At 36.1% G+C, this 27,275-nt stretch overlaps 1 protein-coding gene, 1 long non-coding RNA gene and 1 pseudogene across 15 annotated transcripts; 1 reads left to right on the top strand and 2 right to left on the bottom strand.

The window, feature by feature from the left end:
- Positions 1–2,477: 2,477 nt before the first annotated feature.
- On the bottom strand, positions 2,478–14,943 carry LOC147874195 (cell division cycle protein 20 homolog; annotated as a pseudogene). The gene is made up of 12 exons (XR_015534413.1): positions 14,934–14,943; positions 14,564–14,792; positions 13,599–13,740; positions 11,380–11,495; positions 10,819–10,965; positions 8,996–9,062; positions 7,605–7,798; positions 6,523–6,702; positions 5,369–5,496; positions 4,864–5,011; positions 4,132–4,233; positions 2,478–2,883 (listed from the first exon to the last, which is right to left on the bottom strand). The product of XR_015534413.1 is annotated as a cell division cycle protein 20 homolog (transcript).
- A 12-nt stretch (positions 14,944–14,955) lies between these two features.
- Positions 14,956–19,072, top strand: LOC147874194 (uncharacterized). The gene is made up of 2 exons (XR_015534484.1): positions 14,956–15,351; positions 17,241–19,072. It is a non-coding gene; the product is annotated as an uncharacterized LOC147874194 (long non-coding RNA).
- Positions 17,556–26,947, bottom strand: LOC110833801 (uncharacterized). Of its 13 annotated transcripts, none has more exons than XR_015534478.1 (7): positions 26,573–26,919; positions 26,119–26,213; positions 25,181–25,686; positions 23,763–23,909; positions 22,918–22,992; positions 22,224–22,358; positions 17,556–18,187 (listed from the first exon to the last, which is right to left on the bottom strand). XR_015534478.1 is itself a non-coding variant. In XM_087346418.1 (6 exons), the coding sequence occupies exons 3-5, from the start codon at positions 25,527–25,529 to the stop codon at positions 22,245–22,247; spliced, it is 270 nt and encodes an 89-aa protein (XP_087202544.1). In that variant the 5' UTR covers positions 25,530–25,686; positions 25,801–26,213; positions 26,573–26,774; the 3' UTR covers positions 17,556–18,187; positions 22,224–22,244. The 13 variants fall into 13 exon arrangements, 5 of the variants coding, with proteins under 5 accessions (XP_087202544.1, XP_087202543.1, XP_087202545.1 ...); XR_015534481.1 differs by lacking the exon at positions 17,556–18,187 and adding an exon at positions 18,713–20,800 and having other exon boundaries at positions 25,521–25,686; positions 26,573–26,920; XR_015534477.1 differs by lacking the exon at positions 17,556–18,187 and adding an exon at positions 18,713–20,800.
- Positions 26,948–27,275: the final 328 nt, after the last annotated feature.

The following is a 27,275-nucleotide window of genomic DNA, read 5'->3' as shown; positions in this document are numbered from 1 at the left end:
AAATATATAGTACATTACTAACTAACAAATTGAAAATTTTTGCAAACAGTTTACTCTTGAACATCAGAATTGTTTTAGGAATGGTAGAAAATGTATTAATGGTATATTTACTTTGGAACTGCCAATAGAATGAACACAGAAATTTAATTTAGAATTTAGATATCTAAAAAAACCCTCTGATGTCGTAAACAGACCATTATTGTTCAAAATACTTCAAGAGAAAAACATCCCAAATCTATTACTACAAAACATAATGGAAATCTACAAAACCAATGAAATAAAGGTAAAACTAAATACTAAAATCACAGACATGTTTTTCAGACATGTGCTTTCTGATGGGATGTGAACAAGGATTTAAATACATCAGTGGCTTCTGGATCACTGGCCAAACTATAAGCCCTTTTCGTCTTCTTAAATACTGGATCTTCTGTGTCACTCCCTATTTGTCTCTTAGTGGGTAAAGAAAATGTCATACCTGTAATGAAAGAAAAATAACATTTAGTTTCTCAGGAAAATACAATGTAAAACTGCATGTGTTTAACTCAAGCTCTAACCAGCAGTAAGCAAACTCTTCAACCAATTTGAAGCAAGTATCTTTCCTTCTAAATAACCCTTCACAAGCTGATTTATAACAAACATGTGATACACAGTGTACTCAGTCTTATAGACAGTTTACCAAAGTTTTAGAGGAACATACAATTCAGTTTATTGTCCATTTCTCATTTTGTAATTTGGATTTCTGTCTTCCTTCCTCTGTACTAACAAATGAACTGGTTCCTTTTTTACAATCATGGACTCTGCTTGACACATCTGATGACTTCTTTGTAATGTCCTTACTATTATTCGATGTTTCTGTTGATGAAGTTGTTTTATTACCTTACCCTTTAACACGAGGCTGGCAGGCCTCCAGCCTCGTGCTAATCACATCCAATTTCTCAGCAGTTGGGTTTAGGATGACTATGTCTTCCTCGAAGAATGGTTCCTGGCACTGTATTAAATTGTAAAATAAGGAAAAAAATTAGCTCTCTGTGATATATAAAAATATTTACATTCAGTACGTAAAACCAAGTCTTAATACACCCCCCTAACCGATAATTAAAACTGCCGCCAAGAAAACAAAACTTTACATTAATATGTAGAAGCAAAATATAAAGTTGTTCCCTTGCCTTGAATATGTGTAAACATGGAAGTAAGGCACATGAACACTAAATGGAAATAAGTGAACAGCTTCACACACTGGCCACTTCAATCCTTGGGAAAGAGTTCCCAGTTCCCACTACATAAAAGACTGGGGTAGCCAGTCCGGATGTAGTATAGCAAGGAGAAAATCTGAAGTTGTCTTGCCAAATGCCATTCATTAGCATGTACTCTTCCATAGTTTGTACCAGTAAAGTCTCACTCTACAACATATTCACAGAAGAAATAAATAGATATCTAGGAGAGGGATATTACACAAGTGAATCAAATGTAATATAACAAAGAACAAAGTATGAATATAAAGCAATGCTTTTGCACCTAATAGTACAGCTAATGCACTAACATTAGTGAAGCCAAATTCAACAAAGAGCCTTTTTTTGTGTTCTTTATGATGGATAAAAATTGTACTCTAGTTGCCTTAGTTATTTCATGTTCTTTCCTACAAGAAAGAAAAATAACATTGGGTACTAATGATACCAGAATACAGTCTGACTTATTTCACTCAGAGATTAAACACAAATTTCAATATCTTATGGCAAGTCCTGACTAACAAACTACATTTTTTTATTCAGCTGTTCACGAAACTCTGTGATGTTATGAAACCTCAGGAAATGTTCATTAGCACGTTCACAAAAGCCCAGAATTGACACACATCTTAAGTCAGGTACTTCATCACTCATGCATTCTCAAAGAAGAGAAATTTTCAACCTTTCCACATTATAACAATTTTTGAACACAAGGAAAGCTGAGCTACAGCCTAAACTGATGCCCATAAATTTTTCTACATTATTCTGCTAGAATTGCAGAACAGCTTTTGGAGAAAATTGTACCAGTCAGTGTACATAAAAATGAATAAGGAAAGTTTAATGAATTGTTCTCGGGCTACCAGCCTTGTAAGTTGCTTTATTGGAAGAAAAACCTTACACTGTTGTAATATATAATATGTAATTAACCAGCAAGGCACAGGCTGATCCACTACAAGTTCATAACAATGGTTCATTCATTATACCAATATTACGTCAGACATTGTCCATTGCATATACAATTAATTTGAATTATCATAATGAATAACAAACTTCCCTGATTACTGTCCTCCAGGAAAGTGGTATCCGCCTTTCCTAACAGAGATGTAATGATTTTACGGTTTCTGAATGTCACCATATAAAGTATGAATATTACTAATACAATTTTCCATGAATAAGATTGTATTAATACAATCATAAAAGTGACCACTGGGAACAGGTGGGTGAAAACTGAATGCCATAAATAAAAAAATACTGTTGTAATAATTTAAACCATTTAATAAACTAATAAAATTGTATAAATAAAACAAATAAATATATCACCAAAATCACAAGCAGTCCTCCATAAAACTCCACATAAGTACGCATCTTGAACATTTATGTAAGTTACTAGACAGTTAACAATAACAAATTATTTGTTCACTCAACATCAGGATTTCAATAGATACATTATTATTTGTGTGACCAAATTTCATCATCGAATTCCCTTAAACATGCTCGGAGCAGCCTTAGAGTCTCTTATCTCTTTCTTCTTCTTGGCAGGATGAGGAGCAAAACATTTCCACAATCTTAAATTTCATCTGCACCAGCAGACAACACTGTGCTTCCATCTGGAGACATAGCCAGTTGCAATACCCGTGCTGTGTCCAGTTAATTCAGCAACCTGAAATTAATTCAAGACTTGATTTAATTAACTTAATCAATGCTATAATTTTATTGATAAAATTATGCAAGGACCAGTTCTCCAGCTTTGGGGTTTGGCATGGGAGCAATAAACTCTTGCAGTAAAAATACAAACTGACTCTGCACGCAGAAGGTGGTACTGATATTCGTATTGTGTTAGTGTTTTGTTTGGACGACAAGATCCTGTCTGACATTTAGATTAAAAATATTTTATGGAAATACTTTATAAATTTCTACGGGGACCACATAAGTTATTAACGTCTGTGGTCCCTGTACAAATTTAAAATATTCACCCAGTGCAATGATGAAAATAAAAGAGTTTCAATCCAAATTAATAGGCATCTAAGGATCATAATTCTTATGTTAAATAGTAAAATCTTGAACTACTAGATTAATGGCAGCAGAGATGCAATTTTTAAGAAGCATAGACCGATAAACTATAAGAGATAGGATCAAATTTTTTTAAAAAAAATAAATAGAATCTAAGTTAAATGCCATGGAAGAAAAACTAACAAAGAACAGAAGGAGATGGTATGGGCAATGGTTTATTAAGAATGAATAATAGACAAATCCCAAAGAAGGCTTTGAACATGAGAGTGAAAGGTAAATGTTCACAATGGAGGCTGTGATAAAGATGGGAATGACAGGTTAAGAAACACAACAGAGAGAGAGGGAAGGTCAAGAGGAAGAAACATAGGAGTTGTGGGTTGAGACCAAATTGAGAGGCCAGGAAAACCACCCCATTTTCTTCTTTCATTCCCTCAAGCATGGCAGAGTAAAGGTGATGGGAACAATATCAAAATAAACCTAAATTACAAAGTTTACCATGACAGTATTGGAAAAACATTTTCTGAGATTTCAGGTTTTCATGGGAATAAGATTTTGGTTACAAACTATTTGTTAATGGGTGCCTGATTGGGCATCAGAAACATCACATTTTTGGTGCTAAACACTAAGTCAGAGAGGAAGACAATAATATACAAAAGTGGCTGGTAACATGAGCCTGTTCTACAAGAATTAAATCTCAGCCACAGGATGCTCAAAAATAAGTGTGAAATAAATCTATCTTCCAACTAACCAATTACATATGTACAATTTTAAAATACATGAAAATATCCTGAGTGAACTTTCGTAGACATCTCCCAATACAAACCTTTCAGAAATAACCAATTCATTTTCAATCGCTTCTCTATTAACATTTTATCTCACTAAAATTATGATCATTTACCTTTGTCATTGATGGATATTTCCAGATAATTAGTTGATTATTTGCATAACCATGACTTGAGATGAGTTCTCTGTGTGTAGTTGACTACTGAAGACCACATACCTGTAAGAAATTTTTTACAGTATAAATATTTCAGTGGATTCAAGGAAGTAACAAAATCCACTAAATAACCCAGTCCAAGGAGACAAATGACTGACAGATTTAAAAATTCAAGACAATTATGAACTAAGAGGATGAAAAAATGTTTAACACACATAACGAGACTTTTCATTCATAAACCTTCCCTTAGTGGTAATAATGTCTAACAAACAGAAGACAGTAGTTGAATATGAAGGTAATGGCCATTTTATTACAAGCTTCAACAAGATAATCATGCAGTAGTTAGGCAACAGTCCACACATTTGAGATGTTTGTAAATTGACAAACACAAGTCACGTTACATATTTGTTATAAAATCTTCTCAAATGAGCAGACATGTCAATGTGGAGTGAAAAATCAATGTTTCAGAGACTAGCTCCGTCTCCATTATCAGTGTCTCTGAAATGCTGGTTTTTGACACAACACTAACATGGCTGCCTAGATTTTTAAATAAAACAATAATTATTCACTTAATAACTATAGATGTGCTACTGTACCTACCAAATTTAACAGTGCATCAGCCTAAGCAGTTATGTATTTTCTATAGTCATGGCAGTCAAGGGGTCTTAAATACAGTAAATATCCAGGACTTACCTGCGACTTGGTGTCGATGGTGTTGAAACAACAACCAGTATTGCAATTCCAAAAGCGAATGCATCTGTCACCTGTTCCACCACCGCTTGCCAATCTGCTAGGCTGCCATGGGCACCTTGCCAGTGTCTTCACAGCTGCTTGATGTGCACTACAAACAAACACTGGAAATTACGACACAGCAGGAAAATAAGCATCTTTATATTGGAATGGAATGTCACAATTTTTGCAGTGCAATTCTACTAAACTGAAAACGTGTTTGTCATTCCCTTGTGAAAATCATTTTTGTGTCTAGAGCAATGATCATGGAGATGGTCCCTGAAACACTGGTGATTTTTAACCAACTGATATGACTGACAGCCCAAGAATGTGTGACTAAAATACAATCAAGTTTGCAATACTAGAACAGTTTCAAGATCTAATATATGTCTACAATCGCATTTTACTATTTTCATGGAATTAATATCATCTTGCAAATATGAAACTATATCATCAAGTATCCACTTACCTGAGAGAGTATAAAGGTTGGGGTTGTGAGTAAGCTCGTCCTGCAACAACTGGCCAAATGTACAGCATATTGTAATTTCCACCACTAGCTAGGTATCTGCCATCTGGAGACCACTTTAGTCCACAAACCTGAAAACAGTGAAGTTATCAATAACACATCTAATATAAATTACGTTATGACCGTGGGAGTTTTCTCAAGAGACTGCATGCATGTGAATATTTTAATCTAAAACCAGAGGTTAAAGAGGGATGGGAAGGGGAAAATGCACATTTGTCAACGTGACATAGCATTTCAGTAAGACTTATCTGAAACATTGCCTTTTTATAGGGGTCTGAAATCAGACTTTGCAGCTTCACTTTAACTGCAAGGAAGCTGGACAGTCTCGGCTGATAGGAAACAAGGAGCTAGAGAGAAGTTGGGTAAGGAGAGAGATTATAAGTGGCCCTTTTAGGGCTCTTTTCAATAGGCATGGACCATTTCCATCTTCCTTCTTCATTCCTGGTCTCCGGCTGGACAATCACCATGGCCTGGTCCTTTTCCTAGCCCTATATAAACCAACCTCTTCCCAACACTTCTCACTTCAACATTTGGGTTGGAGACAGTATGTTCCTCTGAAACACTGGTAACTGCCTACAAGTTCACTCTGTCACAGCCCATGATTAGATATGTAGTGGCCTGTCTCTGCAAGTGGTATGAGAGGTTACTAATTTCTTGAGATGAGGTATAGTGCAAGGTTTCTTGCAGCAACTCCAAGCGAATAAAGTATCTTCATCTTGTGTTACTGTAACAATGAACTTTTGATTTCTGGAAGGGGCGTCGAGATTTGTAGCATCAGTGTTCCTTCCCAATACTATAATCTTTTCCTGCCACGAATATGTCACTACCATGAACAGAAACTTAGGTCCCTGCAGTTGACTGCGTAAGTTATGGCATGACCTTTGGTGTGGTGGGGAGGGATAGCAGACCAGAGTACTGTTAAAACTGGCCTACATAATGTTTGTAGTTTGTCAGCAGAGGTGATTAAATGGTGGGTAGTAGACCTTCATTTAGTGTTGTGGGAATGAATCTGTCTGTAAACATGCCAATGGATTCTGCATAGTTAGCACAAACTATTGGCTCCATCCTCTGGGAGTTCTCTATGCACGGTTTCTCACCTCTTGTGTATGAGAAGAAAACCCAGCCACACTGTGATCTCTAAGTCGAACATTATCGTGAATGATCTGACCACTAGCAGAACCACTGCTCTGAATGTAAGAATTCCAAGACAGAGAGCTGACACGTGCCGAGTGACCGCCCATGATACGTATTCGCTTCATGTTGCTGCAATCCCACAACTTTAAAAGCAAAACAATTCAATTAATCATTTTGAGTATTCTAAAATTACAAAACAATGAGAACCCAAAAATATTCATTCAAATGTCATGAAATGAGAGCAGAATTTTTTTTATGGGACAGCAGATAAAGGAATGCATAAGGCACTAAACATTTGCAATTCCTGTACTACTATTACTACCACTATCATTATTATTTATTATTTTCAAACCACAAACCAGGCTCAAATCCCATCATCTTGTTGCTGTCGTTATTTTCTAATTACTTCTGATCTCACACAGCCCACGAAGTGCTAACTTATTGTATACTACAGTAATACTGTTCACATAAATAGTTACGAGAAATAAAAGTACTTTCAAGAATAAATATCCATACAAACTACTAGCAAATGTTTTCTTCACACTGTGACTGTGTTCAATGAGGAGCTGCTACATGACATTTCGTAATTGTCATTTTGAACCGTGCTCTGCTCTTCAACCACGTTATTTAAAATACACTTTACCATCTGATTGTTCCTTCTACCAATAACACCACCATATTTATATGAATATAAGCTATGTGCATACCTAAGTCACACCTGAATTTCAATAAGATATAATTTGCAAGCTGCATCAAAACTTCTAAATTAATTTTCCCTCAGGTACCAGTGATTTCCTCTTTTTAGAAAAACAAAGAGTGTCAGTTTCTCCAAGCACCTACTGTTATTCTAAGCTAGTCCATAGCCACCACTCATTTTGAATGTTTAATGTCAATATTGTCACATTGGTAGTCATATCAAAGAATACAGGTGTTTCATCTACACTTCCCACTTAACTTGAAGGTAACATCTTTCAAGAGCAGACAATTTACATGCCACTAATTCTGTTAGTGGATAAATATATACTTTTTTGGTAACATAACAAACCTGTATAACTCCCATACTTGTTCCCACAGCAAAACAATCTCCTTCTTGCATCCCACTCAGAGAACACACAAAATCACTCCCTTCCATACTGAGCAACTTCTGAGTAGCACCAGTACCAGCATTCCACAGATACACACTCGTGTTGAGAGCAACTGCCAGGATGTTGTTCGGACTCCAATCGACCAGGTTCAGATCTGAAATAACAAGGACTATTACAACAAAATCTATGACTCAAATTTGAACAATTTTTTTAAAGAGGCACAGTGTATTATGCATAACCAAAAACTGTGCAGCCGTAAAAATACATTACCTTTTTCAGAAAAGCCTCAAACTTTAACGGGTTATCTCAGATTCAGATAGAACTAATTATGTCCACTGAAGGACATTCTCTGTATGAATACACACATACAGAGAAAAATAAAAACAATGGGGATATATATGAGGTAAAAGACCTTTTACAACGTAACAGAACAATATGTACATATACTCTGACTGCAGAAACATGTAAGGTGAACCAGATTCAACACATTGCTTGAGTGGCGTCCATTGTACATTAAGTCATTTACACAGGGTTTGTGCATACAATATATTGAAAACTGCATCGCACAAATGTTCATTATGTGGAGAAAATCACCAGATTATTGGCTAGGGTTCCTGGAAATAAACTGTACTGAAGTGCTGATTTGTTATGGTAATATTATAAATAAATATATCCACTAAAACCACCATAAGTGACACCAAGGGTTTTCTTCAAATAAGTTGCATGAAATAATGAAACTCCTTCAATCTTCTGTAAATGCCCTTAATTGACACACAAAGAAAAATCAATACAAACACCTGACTTCCAAAATATTCTCTCCAACCAGAAATAAAAGGCCTTGAATTATAACCTAATATCAATGGATTAGAATAAGCATCATAACTGCAGTGTATAATGTCACCTTTCAGGAAAACACTGCCGAAAGGCTGGAACACCTTCAACATTCGATACAACTTATTCCCAAAAACCAAAATCACACATTTCATCTGTACCACTGCAATTACTCAGAATAAAATAATGTTCATTCTTAGATAAGGCTCTGGTCTCGCTTCCATCATATTTATGAACCAATTACAAGCATTAGGTGTCTGCTTTATTACTACAAAGGTAATTGAGATGAGCGAAGAAAAATTTACCAGCTCTAAGTCTATTGTTTTTAAACTTCCCTTTGAGGCAACCATTAAGTGTCATGAAAGAGGCCTGTGTTCCACTCTACACCTTAATTTTAAGTTTTGATTGTTGGGCTTTTCGACCTTGTCCATTGACCCTTTTGGAAGCTTAATCGTTACAAACATCTGCTGATAAAACATTAAAATTTGATTTCTTACAAGATACATAAATACCAACTTACAATAGTCATCCACAATGTCAGGAGCATCAAGAATTATGTCTGAACTTTGTGGAATACAGTGAAACCTCTATCCATCGTTCCCGGAACTATCGTTTTCCCGGATGGATCGTCCGTTTTGTTCGGTCCCGAATACATCCCATATAAAATAATGTTACATTTTCCCGCTTCTATCGTTCCTCGAACTATCGTTTTATCGCATCGATCGTTCAAAAATCTTAGTCCCGGCCCACAATTTTCCCGCAATGATCGTTTCTGAGAATTTAAAATGCTGATTTTTGAGATAAATTAATACCGAAAGACGCTCAATGTTTTTGGAATACACAGTAGCGATAACCTGTTATGTCGCCCAACCAGCACAGATTGTTTTGGAATGAGGGGTCAGCGGTGCAGGGGTGATAGTTGGAGTGAATGGCGGTGCCCATTGTCAGAAATTTTACGATTTTAATTTGGGTGCACTCATATTTCGTTCCAGCGATGCCAGATGGCATGTGCAGTGTGAATTTCTTCACAAATGCTTTTATTATAAGTACAAAGGAAAGGCGAGCGAAACTTTTTCATTCTTCTGGTTCATATCGTGTCTTCTACAGCTACGTTTCGTTGAGTTCGGCAGTAATAGTACTTCCATTTTTCCTGTTATAGTCCGCGAAGGTTGGTGGAGCGGTGAGGAAGAGGGAGAAACGACGAATGCGAGCCCGAACTTTGCCGAGTTTTGCCGAAGCACACGCTGCATTGGCAAAAGTGAAGTCGTTCTTTTATGTGCATAATATTAGTGAACGTGACGAAGAAAACATTTTGAACGTGGAAAGGGCTCTGTTTGGCCTAAAACGTAAAGTTTCGACAAACCAGTTGTCCATTAAAGACTTTTTTGGTAAAAAGAAGTAACTTTGAAAGAGAAACATTGTTTTTTTTAAAAAATTTAATGCTTTCCCGCATTCATCGTTTTTATTTCCCACCCCCGCCGAAAACGATGCATCGAGGTTTCACTGTATATCAAGTCAAAATCTTTCCTGAAGGTCGTGCCGTGGAATACGTGACGTTCAGAGGATCCAAGAATCCCTGCAATTGAATGTACATAAATGAGTTTATAGTATAATGCCATGAAAAAAGTGACAAACAGAACTCAACTTTAGAACTATTTATAAGCTTAACAAATTGATTACAAAAAATAGATAGCATAAATAATTTATATTTTCGTCACACATGTTGACAGAATATCAAGACAAATTGATTTCTTGGAAAAACTACATTTAACAAAATATTTAGAAACAGTTTTAAAATCAGATTATAACTTGTAGTTACAGCAGAATTTCTTGAGTGATTTACAAGATGCCCATTAAGTTTCAGAACACATTGTTCAAATAACAGCTACTTTTAAAACACAGTAGTTGAATATTTATATTATAGGGTGAACCAAACTTTTTAGATAGAAGCCACATTTTACTTTTGGTTACACTCTAAATGCAGCTCTAAAATATTTCAATTTGAAGACATTATTAGATTAACTTGTTTAATTTTAACTTGCAAGTGCTAAATTCCTGTTAATGAATGCAGAAATTCTCTGGCTAACAAAAAACTGATCTAAAAATAAATACTGATAAAACTAAACACACGAGCAATCTAGCCCTATAAAACAAGCAACAAATCACCTGAAAATGATTCTATTTGCAGTGTCCAACATGCTACTTTGGGTTTTACTGTATGTGCTGATCTTCCACATCATATCACTAATTCTCTTAATTAGCAAGCAGTAAGAGTAACAATCGTTGTGGTGAGGCAAACACCTACGAATTACCTGTTGTACTACAGTGAAACAGAAAACTTACATCAGGCCTTCCTGGTGCTTTGTTCTTGTATGATAGAAGCCTCATATTTCTAACATCTCCACCAAACAGATACTCTGACATGAAGCGCTGATATCCTTTCTGTGAAGGGCTTATCAATTCATCATCTGGTTGTTGTTCCTGGGTCACCTGACAAGAAATCACATCAACTTCATATAAATTCAATTTAGTTAAAATTACATTATAAATATAAAATAACAGTTAACTCTCCACAGGCAAATTTTGATCTCCCCCCACTCCCCAAGCTTGAACCCAATTTTTCTTTGTTATTCTGACACACACTGACATGAATAATGAACGTAACTTTCGTAGGTAGTTAACCACTTCTCAAAGCAATGCGTCATGGCACATTCCTCAAAATTGCTTGTACCACCTACAAGACAACATTTTAAACAGTGCCTATATACTACAGAAATACCAGCAAACATCACGTGTTTAGTGACTCAACACAGTTCTCAAACATTTCACATATCATGATGTAATCTCTCACGGCCCACAACCATTACAACCTGCATGTTTCATAAACACCAACATATTTATTACCTTATAATGTGCAAGTTCAAAATTGGTTGCATTTCTAACAGGAATAAATCGATCACCACCGATCAGAGTCTTGGATCTTTTGCCTGATGATGATGTTGTTGAATATAAACAAGCACCTGTTAAAATACAGAAAATGGTTAAAATACTATTTAACAATAATGTACACATAAACTACAGACTCTCAAATAAATAAAATATGAAAAGACATCAAGTAAACATTTCACTGACACATTTAATATTTATTTTAATTTGTCATCTATTATGAATCTTACAGGAATCGCCTTTTATCGGCCACACAAAAACCCACAGCCAATAAACTGGCTTGCCAATTTGTAAATAACACACACCAATCAACAGCATATTTGTCATACCACTATTAACCCTTTGGCCACTACTTGCAGGACATCCCTTGTTAGCACAGACCTTACCTCATAGTTTTGCCCAAGATATTCCATGATGGCAATGGACCCTCCTCTGACTTTATCACCAAAATATTGTGTCAGCCATCAACTGAGTCTCTCTAATACAAAATGTTATTTTCCACGATCTTTACTTTTGCCTGATAAGTCTCACAAAAGGATGTACACTTGTGTTGTCTGCAATAGCTCAGTTGGAAGTGTGCTTACCTATAGTACAGGTGACCAGGGTCAGATTCCCCACGAAATATCCTTCGAATCATCACATCTATAATTGTTTTGGAAGTCATAAACGTTTTATTACTAGACGATGGATAATATCCAAGTAAATTTTTATTCAATTGACTCTTCACCATCGTCAAGAAGTTTTAGATTTGATAAATTGTCATTTATTTTTTATCCCTTTGTATTTTTTTTTCTTCATTCATATTTGTGAATGAGAGTGCAGTTCATTCCTCAATATGTTATGTCCATAATTCAGTTATTACATAGTAACACCTTTTCAGAATATCTGATTATCAATCTAACTGCTAGCTTTCATATTCTTATGCAAAAGCAGTGTATTTAATTCTCGCATCTGTAAAATAAATTAAAGCATTTATCACAGAAATTTCTAAACTCTCTGTAACTATAATAAAATCAAAAAAGCTGAAAAAAACAACAAATACATATGAGGAGATGCATAAATTTCTGCAAATTTTTGATTCCTGGGGACAACAGACTAATTCTGACAAGTAGTTGGTTGAAGAAAATTATGTCTGCTTGTTCAATGAAATAATACTGCTAAAATGTACACCACAATGTCAGCCTTGCAGAGTATTTTTATAGACAAGTTAAAAACTATATTGCAGTGTTTCAGGATTGCCAGGTTCTCATTGCAGTTATTTATGAACTATCTAATAAAAAAGACTAAAAAAAGGAACACACTCATACAAAACCAAACACAAGCACCTGTTTCCATAATTACAAGGTCTGCATAGTATGCTGCCAAATCAATAGCATTATGTGAAGTTTGAAGTAACAATCTGAAAATGCAAATGCAACAAGTAGGCAAGCATTTGTTTGATGTTTGTGATGTCACAAATGTTTGTGTTTCTGTTGCATTTGAAATAATCACCATCCAGAATCAAGTCATCCTAGTCTAACATGCTTGATACTATTCTCACAATGCATCATATAGAGCTTCACTGTTATAAAATACTGGTGTATTTTCGACCTTTCACACTCAGAAACCAAGTGTACACCTCTCATTCTTGAATTTTAATGAAAGAACAGAGAAGGAAAATTTGCAAACACATAAGAAAATAAATTAAATTTGAGTCCCCAAAGCCACTGTAGACTTCATGATTGTAAAAGCCTGACGCAGAATCAAACCTGAGTTGCCTGCATCATAGCCAAACAACTGCTACAAACTGAGTTATGGCAGGCAATGCAGGTATGCCTTCTGAAATAACAGTAAAGCAAGAGGAAAATAAAACTGTGTTTTTCAAAGAAATTGTAAAGTATCAACTAATATGTTGGCCAAGAAGTCACAGGAGGGGCCAGAGCAATACTGAAAAGCAGGAGCCAAAACTGGTGGGTATCAACTGACCAGATTTCCTTGTAAGAGTATGGTAACTTGACTAGAAGGTAGTGCATAAAGAGATTATTTTGATATCAATTAGAAACTCAGTAACCCAGAGAATGAAGAAAAGATTACTATTGCCAAGGAAATAGCAGATTTGGACAGAGAAGTAAATAAATTTCTGGTCCTAATTAAACATATATGTTACAAGTTATGAACATATTAAAAATACACTTTACCTGGCATTTTCTTAGGTATTTTACCAGGTGTTTCCTGTGTTGCAATGCATTTCCCTGTCACATTGAGCTTGTTAGAGTCTTCGATAAGCTTACATTAAATGAAGTAGAAGCTGTTTTCTTGGATACATTCAGGCTCATCTTGCTAATTAAAAGAAAATAAGTGTCATTATCAAAGTTTCATAAACTGAAATTACTTACCCTCTTAAAAATTACAAGAAAAAAATTATGAAAAATTAAATCAGCTTTGCACTATAGTCACAATTGTTGAAACAAAGGATTCATGCAATATGAAATAAAGCTTAAAATATTTTCATTCTGCATGGCACTGAAAGAAGCAGCATATATTTTTTAAAACTTCCATTTAAGCTATGAAACATACTTCAATTTAACATACTGAATCATCTCCACAGACCACAAGAATCATTGCTTTCAGCCCTGTCACAAAAAGAATTAAACAAAACTTCTATCAGCACTGCAAACAATGTTACTGCATACTCACACCATATTCTATGTTTAACTGAGCACCACATGAAATTACCAGCCATCTGAAAGGTTAATCTTAACAATTCCCATTCTGAGAGATCAGATTTCATTTTTATTGCAATGAGGTTGATTTTTTTTATAAATTGCTACAATAAGTTGACTGGGTATGTTACATGCCTTTAAAATTTCCATTAGCTTGTTCCTGTTAACTGTGTCAGCAGGAAGGCTTGCTTCAAAAATTCCTAAGATGTTTAAAAAACTTTAAATCAACATGATATATTGATCCTCACTTTTCACTTCACAGAAAAGTTTTACATTAATTAGTTTTGCTCGGCTTAATATAACCTCAACTTCCTATGACAACTGTTCAGCAATTATTAAATTCAGGATGCCTTCATAAGAAACCGTTTAAATGTGAAATTGCTGAAACCTTCAACTATACAGATTCGTTTAAACTAACTTAAATACCACAAAGAGCAAACCTTAAATCGGAGACGTCAGGACACTCCTGCCACAGCGGAATCGGACTTTTGCTTCTTGCATCGTCCATTCTAACACAGTTCTTTAATTCATTCGCGAAAACAAACTGCGATTCGGTAGAAGGATGTATAGATACAATTGAAAAATAATGAGAATACTTGACTACACTATATTTCGATCCGCAGATTTCAAATTCGTCTGTAATACACACAATATGCTCAAAACATGTACCTCACACAGACTGAATTTCAAATCTGAAGCTTTTATGTTTTTTTTCCGGTCTACAATGTGCCCAACATATAAGATGTAAACGTCGTTACCAGTGCAGGTATCTTACGTGTTTGGAGGGTATGACCAGAGAACACCTAATACCGTAATACATGTGTATTACAGCCTTTGCCTATTTGCTTGTTGCAGGTTATACAGCGTTCAGCGCTAAAATAATTTATACATCGCTTAAAGAAAAAAGGAGTAAAGCTGTCCCTCTATGTGCCATGTAGGCGCTTTAGCAAAATATAAATCACTTAATACTCTTTTGCTGCCTATGAACCTACGGAAAATCGATACTGTGGGCACTGGGCCAGTGTACAGCTGAAACAATAAAATTATCCCAGATGACCACTGCAAATACAAGTTAAATTCAGCGGAATGCAGTAGCTAATAAACATACCTACACATTATGAAATATTGTTATACAATGATTATTTTACCAAAATGCAAGAATTTGGTTGGTTTGTTACTCTGACAACAGAAGCAACATGAAGATAAAATTTCACTAATGTTTACAAGAGTATGTATTTGATGTATGAGAAATATCTAAAAACGTGCACAATACCCCATACTAAACAGTCAAGTCCTAATTAAACAACATATATCACCCTATAACATCATTACCAAGATTTTGGTGCTATATTCACATTTGCAGATGTATGTACGTAAATGAGTAATTTGTCACCTTCTGATTGAACTTATTACATCTTAAATAGTATCTTTGAATTCCTTCTGTATCTAACATCTAAACTAACTAAAACTAGTCTTGTTAGACACAATACTCCAAAATCAGCTTCACTGCTGCATGAACTGAAGAGGTTATGCAGCGTCAATGAAAGACTGCCAATTCTTAAAAAATGGTGCTTTGCATTAAACACCAAATGCATGTGGCACATTACCGGGCTGAGGATGAGAAAAAATAATAACCAGTACTAGGGAATGATTCAAGTCACATACCTGTCATATATGAAGCAGATGCCATGTGATGCAAAGATTAGTACTTAACAGTGAAGGAAATAGCTCCAATATTGTAAAATATCCCAGCAAAACAATGGTTGACATCTACTGCTTATAGATGAGAATTTCAATTCCATTTTTATTGGGCTTGAGTTTTTAATGCCACCAATATGTAACTAGGTACAGCAGATTTAATTAATTTATAAACTTACAAAGAGTGGGTAGTATATTTCAGACTCCATTTTGGAGTACACATATTGTCAAAATACATTCTTTGCAAATTTCAATATTTCACCAGCCTTGATGGTCATCATTATTGCAGATATAAAACTATTACATACTGACAGAGACAATGACTACAGACCCAATAGAGCTCCCAGGGAAATACTCAACACACACTCTAGCACAACAGAGAAACAAGGGAAGATCCTACGGGGGAATATCTTGCTACACCGATCCTAAGTTAGGCCAGGTGACCCTCAGACACAGCGATGATAACTACACCTTAGTTAAAACAGACACTGTAAACATCCTAGTCATGTACTTCGAACTCCATACAGACGTAGAAACAATAATAGCAACAATAATGGCGCGACATCACTAATTCATCCTGAAGATCCAGTAATAATAGCAGGAGATTTCAACTGCCGAATAGATAAGGCCACGCAAAGGAGCAAACTGCTAGTCAAAGCTCTCAAAGAAGAAGGCTTTAGCCTAATAAGCAATGCAGAGCAAAAATCATATCCCGCACCCAATGGAAGCAGCACGATAGACATCATATTCTGCAGAGGAAACAACATGCGTGTAAGACAACAAATAGTGGACTACTCGTCTAGCCTAGCCCCACTCAGAAAACACGTCCCAGTCATCGCCACCTTCGACAAGCAGACTAATGCAATGTCAGTCCATCAGAAAAGGGCTACAAAAGTATCGAGAAAGTTTGATTTGCAAGTCCTAAAAGATGCAAGAGAGGAAATGGAGTCAACTAGACATACAGAGCAGTATTACAAAAGCAACTCAACAGTTACAACAGCCACTCCAATCCGCAATAATCCCTGTCAAGAAAAGCCAAGCAAAGCCATGGTTCGATGCGCACTGTTACAGAAAAAGACGGATTACTCTACAAGCCTTACACCAAACAAAACTGTCAGGACTCTCCCAAGACTTAGCGACATACTCGATGGCAAGGAACCAGTACAAAATCCTTCTTAAGGATAAAAGGAACACTTATATGGAAAAAGAAGAACTGAAACTAGCAGCAGCAGATGTCACTGACCCTTTTGTGGCGCTGAGAGAAAGGAAAGTACCAATACCGCCCACCATCCAGATGGAGACTTGGCAAACACACTTTACAGACATTCTGAACCCGACTGGAGAAAATTGAGCCTACAAGATATGTAGCATATTTTAAAAGTTTTGTTCTCAGTTGCTAATAAGGTATGTTATTTTCAGGTTGATCATCAGACTGAGCGAGAGGCCACTAATACCCCAGAAATGACCATACTTTAGAACGACCTGTACTCAACAAACCAGTAAAAACAAGGATCCAGACATAAAGACAACAGCTACGGGTGATGCCCTCATGTTAAGTGCAGAGGCAACAGTGGACATTGGTCGTACCATCCACTGTGAACCCTGAGAAAGATGAGTTTTGTAAACATTAGTATATTTTTATTAACAAATTGTTTGTGTTCACATTGAAAGGTCAGTGTTGGTGTTCTGTTTTCTAACTTCAATTGGATTTATATGTAGATTTAATAAGTGTGATTTCCAGTAACATAACAAATTTAATAAATCTTAATTAGGTATTAGTGACTGCTACAGCCATAAAAAACTCATTAGAATCATATACATAATACCAGTACTTGTTTATAATCTAGTTTTTTGTTAAATGTCATTCAGTTAACGCTTACATTCATTGTTCTCGAGTTCTTGTTCTTGTTGTCGTTATTACTATTATTATAAGCAAGCCGATCACAGTCAGATGGTATTAGACCTATAACTTCATTGCCTTATGAGCCTTGTCTGTCTCTCTGATTGTCATCCACCATCTAAGAACTACACAATTACTTTGTACTCCCCAAGGGACAAAGGGAATCCAGGAGGTCCCTCGCTCATGTAGCCTTTAATCTTACATCCCCCTTCCCAGAACATGGCTTTCACCATTAGTCTGTTCCCGTTTCAGCTTGCCTTGGGAAGATCTGGATTATGACCTGAGAGGGCAGCCACCTATGGAGGTTCGTCATCACCGGGGAATACCTCGCTAGTGGCACCCTCAGGAAATAAACAATGATGGTTCCACCACTGATGCTTGAGCAACCATTTGGAACCAGAATTCTGTATGTGGTAGCACCAGATTACGCAGTGCCACATCCCACACGACAGCCATCTTCATGTTGCTATAGTTACAATATAATTTAGTGCTTGAAATACAATTCAGTCAAGCATGATGTAAGCACAAGTTGTTAAAATACCTGAATTAGTTCATTGTCTTGGCTTTAAGTTATAGGTCACCTGCTATGCATGCATTCACCTCAACAGAGCTTACAGCTCAGAAATGGATTCCTTCACTTTCTTGGGTCAGCAGAGAGATCAACATGTTTAATACATCCACTAACATAAATTTTCAAATTTTTTGATAACATGTAATAATATGGAGCATGCATGTGGTATCCAATTTCTGTCTTGTTCTTCCAAATGACAACCCAAATAAAAATAACATTCTTGTATGAAAATAAAGAGCTCTCCCATATTGGCTGAACAAGTTTTTATGAAAATTAGTCAAACATTATCTGTAATGAGTTAGGAAACAAACATGCAGTTCATATGTTAGTAACACACTGCCACACAAATTATCATAATTATACTATAGCATCTCTAATTATCATGATGTTATTTTCCACTTTATTAAAATAATATCTTAATAATGATTTAAAAACTTTTAATGACTGTTCTCTACACAAAATATCAATGTTCCTACATTGGACGGTGCTACTGTTACTCCAATGACCACCATGCTCTTACTGTTGGCAAGAGAAAGATAATATGTATCAAGATAGGAAGGTCTCAATTAGCATCATGTTCTTACCAAGTGTCCATTATACTGATGTCCATACAGACATACCTCAGAGATATTGCGTAGATATTGTGTAGAATAACCTACTGTCATAAAATTATTGAAAGACAAAGGCGAGATCAAAATAGCTTAGCAATTTTTTGTAAAATTGTCCAATATACAATGTAATCAGAATTAGAATATAGATTATAAAGTTGTTTCTTATGAAGATGTTGCATATTTTGGTTTTATGACATGTCAATATAGTTAGATGTCTTCAAGTAAACCTCTACCCAGACTACACAGTGCTACAACCCAGGAGACAACCATCTATACTTGCTGCCACGAGAACCTCAAATCCTACTACACATATTTATTTTCATCTCTATCACAAAATATATCCCTACAAATCAGGAATGTGGTATTATAAGGAAAGATGAAAACCTACAGAACCAATATTATGAACAGTCACTGGTAGGTGGTAGCTACTAAAAACAATATGTATAATTATATTCTGAAAATAACAAACAATTATAAAAGCTACTAATTAGAAGTGATGAACATGGCTATCTTCTGGGTTGTAGCACCATGCAGTCTAGTAGAAATCTACCAAAATTTTTATATTCAGAGGTGTCTCCATCATCAGGGTGATTTGCCCTGTTGGAGGCAGCAAGCACCTCTGAAATGTTGATAAACTTTTACCAGATAAGAAGATACTGCAACCCAGGAGACAACAATCTTCATACTTGACACCATAAGAACCTGAAATCCTAATTAGGATTGATGATTGCCAAAAGAAGAATGCTGTACTTTAATGGATTACACATTTTCCGAATGTGCTTTTTGCTATTTTGTATACTTCACTGAATGTTAATTTATTGCAGAAAATTTTTTTCTTCTTATTCTTCATTACATATTAAAAATAATATATATTAAATGAAAATTGAAAGCCTTAATGAAACCTGAAAGATTTTTGGAACTACAGTGTTACAGTAAAATAATTATGATGAGAAACCATCACCATTATTACTTACATGTATTTATAATAGTTGAGACTTTTTGGGTGATGTAAATTTTTATACTGAGTAGAAGGAGTGTGATAGGAGATACTCTTTTTAATGCTGGCCTAAACATTTTTATATCATGGTTTAAACTTTTGATAGTAGGTGGAAGATTATTGGCTAACTTAATTCTAGTATAGGAAACTCCTTTTTGATATTTACTGAGGTTAGAATTTGGCATATGAAGGTTGTATCTGCATCTTATTCTTACATTGTGGATATCTGAATTTGTTTGACATTTTTCCATGTTATCCACTACAAATGTTAATAGTGACAGCAAGAATTCACTGGGTAGTGGAAGAATATTAAACTTCTTAAATAATTCCCTACAAGAGGCTCTCCTTTTAGTGCCTGCCATTATTCTAATGATCCTCTTTTGAATATAAAATACTTTTTTGATGTCTGTTGAATTTCCTCAGAAAATTAATACACAATATAGAGAATGTTATAGTTACAGAAAAAACAAAGAATTTCAACAGAGATAATTTTGTTTGTTTCTTAACTAGTTTATTTAACACTGTGCCTGCTGCACTGATATATAGTGTTCCAATGAAATGACCAGGGCTGTGGAGTCGGTACTAAAATCTCCGACTCTGACTCCAACTCCGACTCCTTCTCTTTCATAAAAGCTCAATATGTATTAATAATGGTAAACCTACTAAAATGGTAAATGGTACCACAAGATATTTCATCACCACCTATATTTAAATATACGGGGTCCGCAGTGGCCGTGCGGTCTGAGGCATGGGCCTTGTGCCGCTTGGTCGCTGGGACCGTGCTTTCGAATCCCACTCAAGCCATGGATGTTTGTCCGCGTTTTTCTGTTGTGCTGTCCTCTGTATAGGTAGAGGCCTTACGACGGGCCGATCCCTCGTCCATGGAGTCCTATCGAATGTCTATAGATCAAGCCAACAAAAAGTTGGGACCCGCAGTGCTCAGACACTTGAAGAACGGGTCGTTCCCAGTATCCCAGTATATAAATACAGTCAAACCTCGGTTCACGAACGCCTCGGATCACGAACAATTCAGTTTACGAACAAATTTTCTGAACACAAAGCGTCTCGGATGACGTACTGTATCTCGAGTTACGAACATGCAAGCCGTCAACATCGTGGAGCGATAAGCTGGGAGTATCAGCATCGGCAGTATTCGTAGAAGAATGATCCAGCATGGGGCCAAAGAAAGACAATGATAGCAGCAAAGTGAAAAGAAAAAATACCAATATCATGATAGATATCAAGAAAGAAATCATAGCCAAACATGAAAATGGTGTTCATGTCTCTGATCTTGCTACTTATTTGATCCGTGAAATTTCTGTAAAATGGGGTGAGGTGCAAAGTTTCGTGGAACGATATCACCACGATAAAGCAGTAGCAAGCCGCAGCATAAACATTTTCAATGATAATGCCATGTGTCACTTTATAAACATTTTAAAACGTAGACAAAAACAAATCACAATGGACAACTTTTTAGTGAGACAAGAGGCCCAGTGAGTCTGATGCAGAATTGAGTGGTGCCAAGAGACAGAAAAAAGAAAAAGAATCCCCTTCCAAACAATAACATTTCACTTCCTCACCACCTTCCACTTACGCCATCAACTCTCCTCCATTCAGGTACGGTAAAACTAAATTAAGTTTTTGTCTATATTTGATCTGCTTAGTGTTGTGTTTATCTTTTTGTGATAGATTTAATGGTTTCCATTGATTTTGTGTTAAGAACTTGTGCACAAAGTACTGTTGTAAAATTTTAAATAAGCAATCATGTGGGGTCCAGGAACAGAGTAATCCATTTTACATTAATTCCTATTTGGAAAATGGTTTCGGTTTACGAACGACCTTCAGAAACGAATTAAGTTCGTGAACCGAGGTTTGACTGTATATGTCTAATGGTTATTGCAGAAATCTTGTTTCGTAGACTGTTTGTATTCTTAAGGTTCTAGAGCCAAAGTTACAAGGCATTATTCCCACACCATGTGGCTCAACGTGTCGTTAAATCTCCCTAAGCGTGAGTCTGCTGGCGGCCCACACGGTAGCGAAAGTGTTCTTAAGATTTTACGTCAAGGTCGGAGTCAGTACATTTTTACCGACTCCATCTCCACCTAAAATTGCTTCTGACTCTGACTCCACAGCCTTGGAAATGACATGGTGAGCTCAAAAGGAAATGATCATGTTCCAGTCTACAGCATTTTCATTTGACAATATAAATATATGTGTCCTTATAATTTTAGGAAAATATGATAAAAATTTGGGTTCACTGAATGTCATTACATATAAATACAGTACTTTTGCATGTCACTTCTACACGACATATGAAACTTACCAGACACTGCTCTGCTGAGAACTAAACACAGTTATTGGCTCTTGGAATCATTGACAGATTCTCAATGAAGTGATCTTCACTCCTATTAGCACCCGCTGTAAGCCCAGTGACCAGAAAACTTCTACGTACAGTTTCCTAAAAGAACAAAATAAATCATCTCTCACTGTTTTCTTACACAACCTTTGGAAAATCTGTCTCTCAATTGATTGTATAGATTTTCAATGTTGGCAGTTATCTAAACTGACCTATACAAACAAAGATGGATGGCACAGAAAGTAATATGTGTACAAATGGAGTCTACTTCACACTTGAATAAACTGAATACTTCATACACAAACCACTCACACTGACTAAATCACAAGAGCATGTGACAGTAGATGTGCAGAAGGGTCCAAAATTCGGCCACTATCATTCATATCAGCCACTTTAAAAACAGGGGTTTTATAAATTTCTTGGACCTATTAGTCAGCAAAAGTGGACACGGGACTTAGTCTCAAGCTTTCAGTTTTTCATTAGATCAAAATTAAGAACTCATTTGTCATAAACCATATGAATCACATTACTTTTAATCCACATCACAGTGTGACATTACTGTCATGCTGCAAACCAGTGGAATACTTATCTTTAATCTTTAATGATATTCACATCATGCAACAAATTCTGTATGCACATCATAAAAATTTGCTGCATTCACCAGAATTTCATTCTTAATTGGCTATTTTGTGGGGAAGGTGTCTGCTTAGGTCATGACAGCATCACAGAGAATTTCCTATAACAAACCAAGGTAAATGTCATCTATAAACATATAGAGATAAGCTCAGAAAAGTAAAGTGGTCATTAAAATTGCCCAATCTACACGAAAATTGAAAAGGCCTGACAATTTTTTTGTAAAATGCTTCAATATCAAATTTTTTCAAAACCAGTTTATCCATTCTGGAGCTATTTCATATGTATGGACGGACAAAGTTACTTCAACAGGCACTCAACAGGGTTACAAACACACCTAAAAATCACTTGTATGACAACAATTCAAACTTGATCACCATTAATGTTGTTCACAAACTGTGCCATGTTGCTTCATGGCTACAAACATAAGCCTCATGTTGACAAAGAACTATGTATAAAATACATTCTATATAGATTCTAAATTCTTACTAACCTGCTAGAATATCAAATTAACAACCACAACAAAATAAAAGATTTTATGAATTTCTCATGATTAGTTAATTCTCTTATGTTTTAGCCTTTATTTTATTTAATATAAATTAAATAGCTGACAACAAAGTATGAAGAAACTTAAGAAAATCAAGTATTTTGATGACTGCATCCATCACTTCACAAGATATGAACAAGGTGTAAAATGAAACAAGTGTCTAAGAACTAAACATACGAGATCGTGGTGGCTGTGGTAGAACCTTTGAAAGTCATGACACCAGAATCAAGATGTGGGGAATAGATACGCAGTAGAAGTTGTGTCTGTTCAAGAAAAGTTTTGAGATGTATATGATTTTGAACTGAACAATGCATTGAGGTGCATACCTGTTCAGCAGCCTGCAAACTGCAGTATGCCGTGGTCACCCAGTCCACAATTTCTTTGCGACTTGGAAGCTGCAGTTTGTTTCTAGTGGCATCCCACACCTCACTTGAATGAGAGTTGAACATAGACCACTGCTTCTGTATAGATGCCTGACGAGAGCAAATACAGAATTCACATTCATTTCATGTATTGTTAATAGTAAAATTTATAAATTAATATATGTGTATCTTAGCATAAAGGAATAAATTAACACATACAATTCATTTTATTGCCTCTGGAGGAATCCACAGTCCTTTACATAAATTAATTCTAGAAGCTGATGCCCATTACTATCCCAAAGGCAGTAACATGACCCACAAGACAAGACATTGACACAAAAAATTGGCATACTGTATCACAAAACATGGCATTTCAAAGACTTGTTTTTTTGTATGGAACAAAAGCAGAAAAGTGTATGTATCTTTACAGTACAAAGAGTTTTAAAATAAATTTTTTGCATGCCTCACTGATCTTCTTGTTCGTTTATTGCACATTTTGTTAACAGAGGTAATTAACAGTATGGGTACAACTTAGCATATAGCCATAACTACTGGTCTCAATGAAGATAAACAGTACAAACAACTTCTTTTCCTTGTATGTTGCTAACAGACAACCCACATAAAGTTGGCATATCTTAGGAAGATGATGATGTTAAATATACACCATTTTAGAAAGTGTTTCAAATAATGTTAAATGAGATCAATATTTTTATTATGCATCAATTTTATGAACAACGATACATCATATTTATCAATGGAACATGACACACGGTAGCAAAATATGTGGAAACATTGGTATTATTTCATCTTAATAAGAGATTTAAAAAAATGTAGGACATTTTTAACTCAACTAAATATGTGATATGAAAAACAAAATAAAAATATGTGTGTTGTTCTGATTGTCAGCAAAGACATGATTCATGTCCTCACAGCTGGATTTGAAATTTAGGCTGACAGGATTATTTCACAAACCATTAATTGGCACCTTTCACATTAAACATTATATTTCTTGTTTGTGCTTCATTTATTCACTCAACTGATATTAGACCTGTGGTAATTTTCCGCTTTTGAAACATAGTATGATTACACAGACATACTAATTATCAGAAGCAGAATTTCAAAATTGACATTAATTTTTCACCAACATCAGAATTTCCTCCTGATATACTGTTCTGGTTTACCTCTACACATTCAATAAGACATTAAAGTCTTATACGTACCACATGCAAAAATACATATATATTTTACTGAATATGTGGCTGCAAATGGGATAAACACAGAGGTAAAAAGAATGATTTCTGAATATATAAAGTCATAATTCTGAGTCATGAACTGTTAACACAAACACTGTTGCTAGTTGCTAATTACCAGTATGTACTTACTTACATGTCCCGCGTAGTCTGAGGCATCATTCTTCTGACCGGCGATACAGAATGTGCACTGGATCGAGTCTCGGGGGGAAAAGAAATTTTCTCATGAGCTTTCGACCAGTGTATGGGACCGGTGCCAACCCAGCATCGTGAGGAAATTGGGGAGCTACAATACGTAGCGTAATCCAGTCAGGAAATATAGCAATGGCTGGGGATTCGTCATGCTGACCACACGTCACTCTATATCTGGTTGGATGATCGTTTGCCTCTGCTTAGGCATGTGAACGTGAGGCCAGCAGTCAAGCTAGTCAGCTTTGGCTCTCTGGAGCTGTTACGTCACAGACTTACTTACATGGAACATGCTCTTCAAACTAACATCAAGGTGCTGGAGTTTTGAGATACAGCCACCTGGAATAAGTAGTCTATTACTCTGATGAGTAGAAAACTCAGCCACAATGCTCTCACCAGTGTGTGGTTCATGGCAATCCAGCAGCAGAAAGTTAGGATTTCACACATGTCTGTAAAAGTAAAATACATCCTCTTGCAAGAACATTTACTATGCAGATGAAATATTCAAGTTCACCTTCATCTTGCTGTCTAGAGGCCCTTACTTTTGTAAGAATATTTTTTACCTCATTTCTTCTTTGTCTTTCTTTATTGTATTTTCTCTTTTATTTGGGCTGATGGTCAGCTTCTCTACACATTATAAAATGGCGCACAAAACTAAAACATTTGAAAAATTATAACTTAAATTTTTTTGTTTTACTTGGTTCTTAGACAAATTCCAGCAATTTTTGATCTTTTGAAAATTTTGAAAAATTCTCAAAATTCGCCCCAACCGAACATCACCAGAACAGCTCTCTGCTAGAACTCATTTCTGCCACACCAGGTCTCCGCATGACTCGATCACGGCCTCACGAGCTCTCTGCCTTAATAAGTCTCTCTCTCACCTGGTCTCTGCTGGACTCGTTCTCTGCCGAACAAGGGCCTTGCCTCACACGGTCTCTGTCCGAAACGTTCTTTAAAACGACGGCCCGTAAGTGACCTGGTCATACAAAGATCGGATCTCTCAGAGATTGTGAACTACAGAGTTCGTATCCATCAGTAAGAAGGTTCGTCAGAGACAGGCCCAGTCAGACACCGGCTCTGACAGTAACCAGGTGGATAGAATTAAAAAAACCAACAAAAAATGCCGCAAATCTTCCAAATGGCGCACAAAACTATAAAAATTTGCGTTTTGTGCGCTCTTCAGACAATTTACATGGTTTTTGATTTTTCGAAAATTTGGAAAAATTCGAAATTTTTTTCTAAGCTTTACATACACCATCCACAACAGAACTGTTCTCTCCTTGAACCCGGTCTCTTCCGGACTGTATTAGCCTCACACAGTTTCAACCACATTACCCCTGTGCTTCTCCCGGCTCTGCTGACAGTGTATGTGCTTCACCCAACCTCTGCGGACCCGGCCTGTGCACAGGTGTTCTGCCTGATGCGGTCTGTGCTTGACTCGGTCTCTCCCTCACACGTTCCCTGTATGACTCGTTCTGCGCCTGACCGTCTATCGAACTAGGTCTTTGCAGAGGCGGCTTGTCAGAAGTCGGGGCACAGCATGAACGATTCGTACAGAGACAGAGTTCGGCAGAGGCCGGGTCATTTAGAGACATTGTCATCCAGATTCTAGTTCTGGCAGCAATCGGTTGGGGAGAATTTTGAAAAAATTCAATTTTTTCGAAAAATCAAATAATGTACGAAAATGTCCAAAAAGCTTACAAAACTCAATTTTTTTAAATATTTCAAATTCTGTTTTTTAGAATTTTTCGAAATTTTTTTGGGTTTTTTTGCGCTTTTAAATTTGCTGCATTTTTTTTTAGAAAATTTTGAAAAATCAGATCTGGTCTCTGCCGGACCCAGTCTCTGCCACTCTGTCTACTTCAACCAGTCTCAGCTGGACTTGGTCTGTGCTTCAACCGGTATCTGCTTTACACGGTCTGTGCTTCACCCGTTCTCACCAAGACTCTGTCTGTGCCTCACCGGTCCCTGCTTGATACGGTGTGTGCGTCACCTGGTATCTGCTTTACTCAGTCTCTGCCTTACCTGCTCTTTGCTG

Source organism: Zootermopsis nevadensis, unplaced genomic scaffold, assembly GCF_977971745.1.
Source record: "Zootermopsis nevadensis isolate Lab colony 2312 unplaced genomic scaffold, Znev_1.0 Znev_ptg000010l, whole genome shotgun sequence".
In the NCBI taxonomy this organism is placed as follows: Eukaryota; Metazoa; Arthropoda; class Insecta; order Blattodea; family Termopsidae; genus Zootermopsis; species Zootermopsis nevadensis.
Note: the sequence above shows the minus strand (reverse complement) of the source record. Positions and strands in the feature narration are given on the sequence as shown.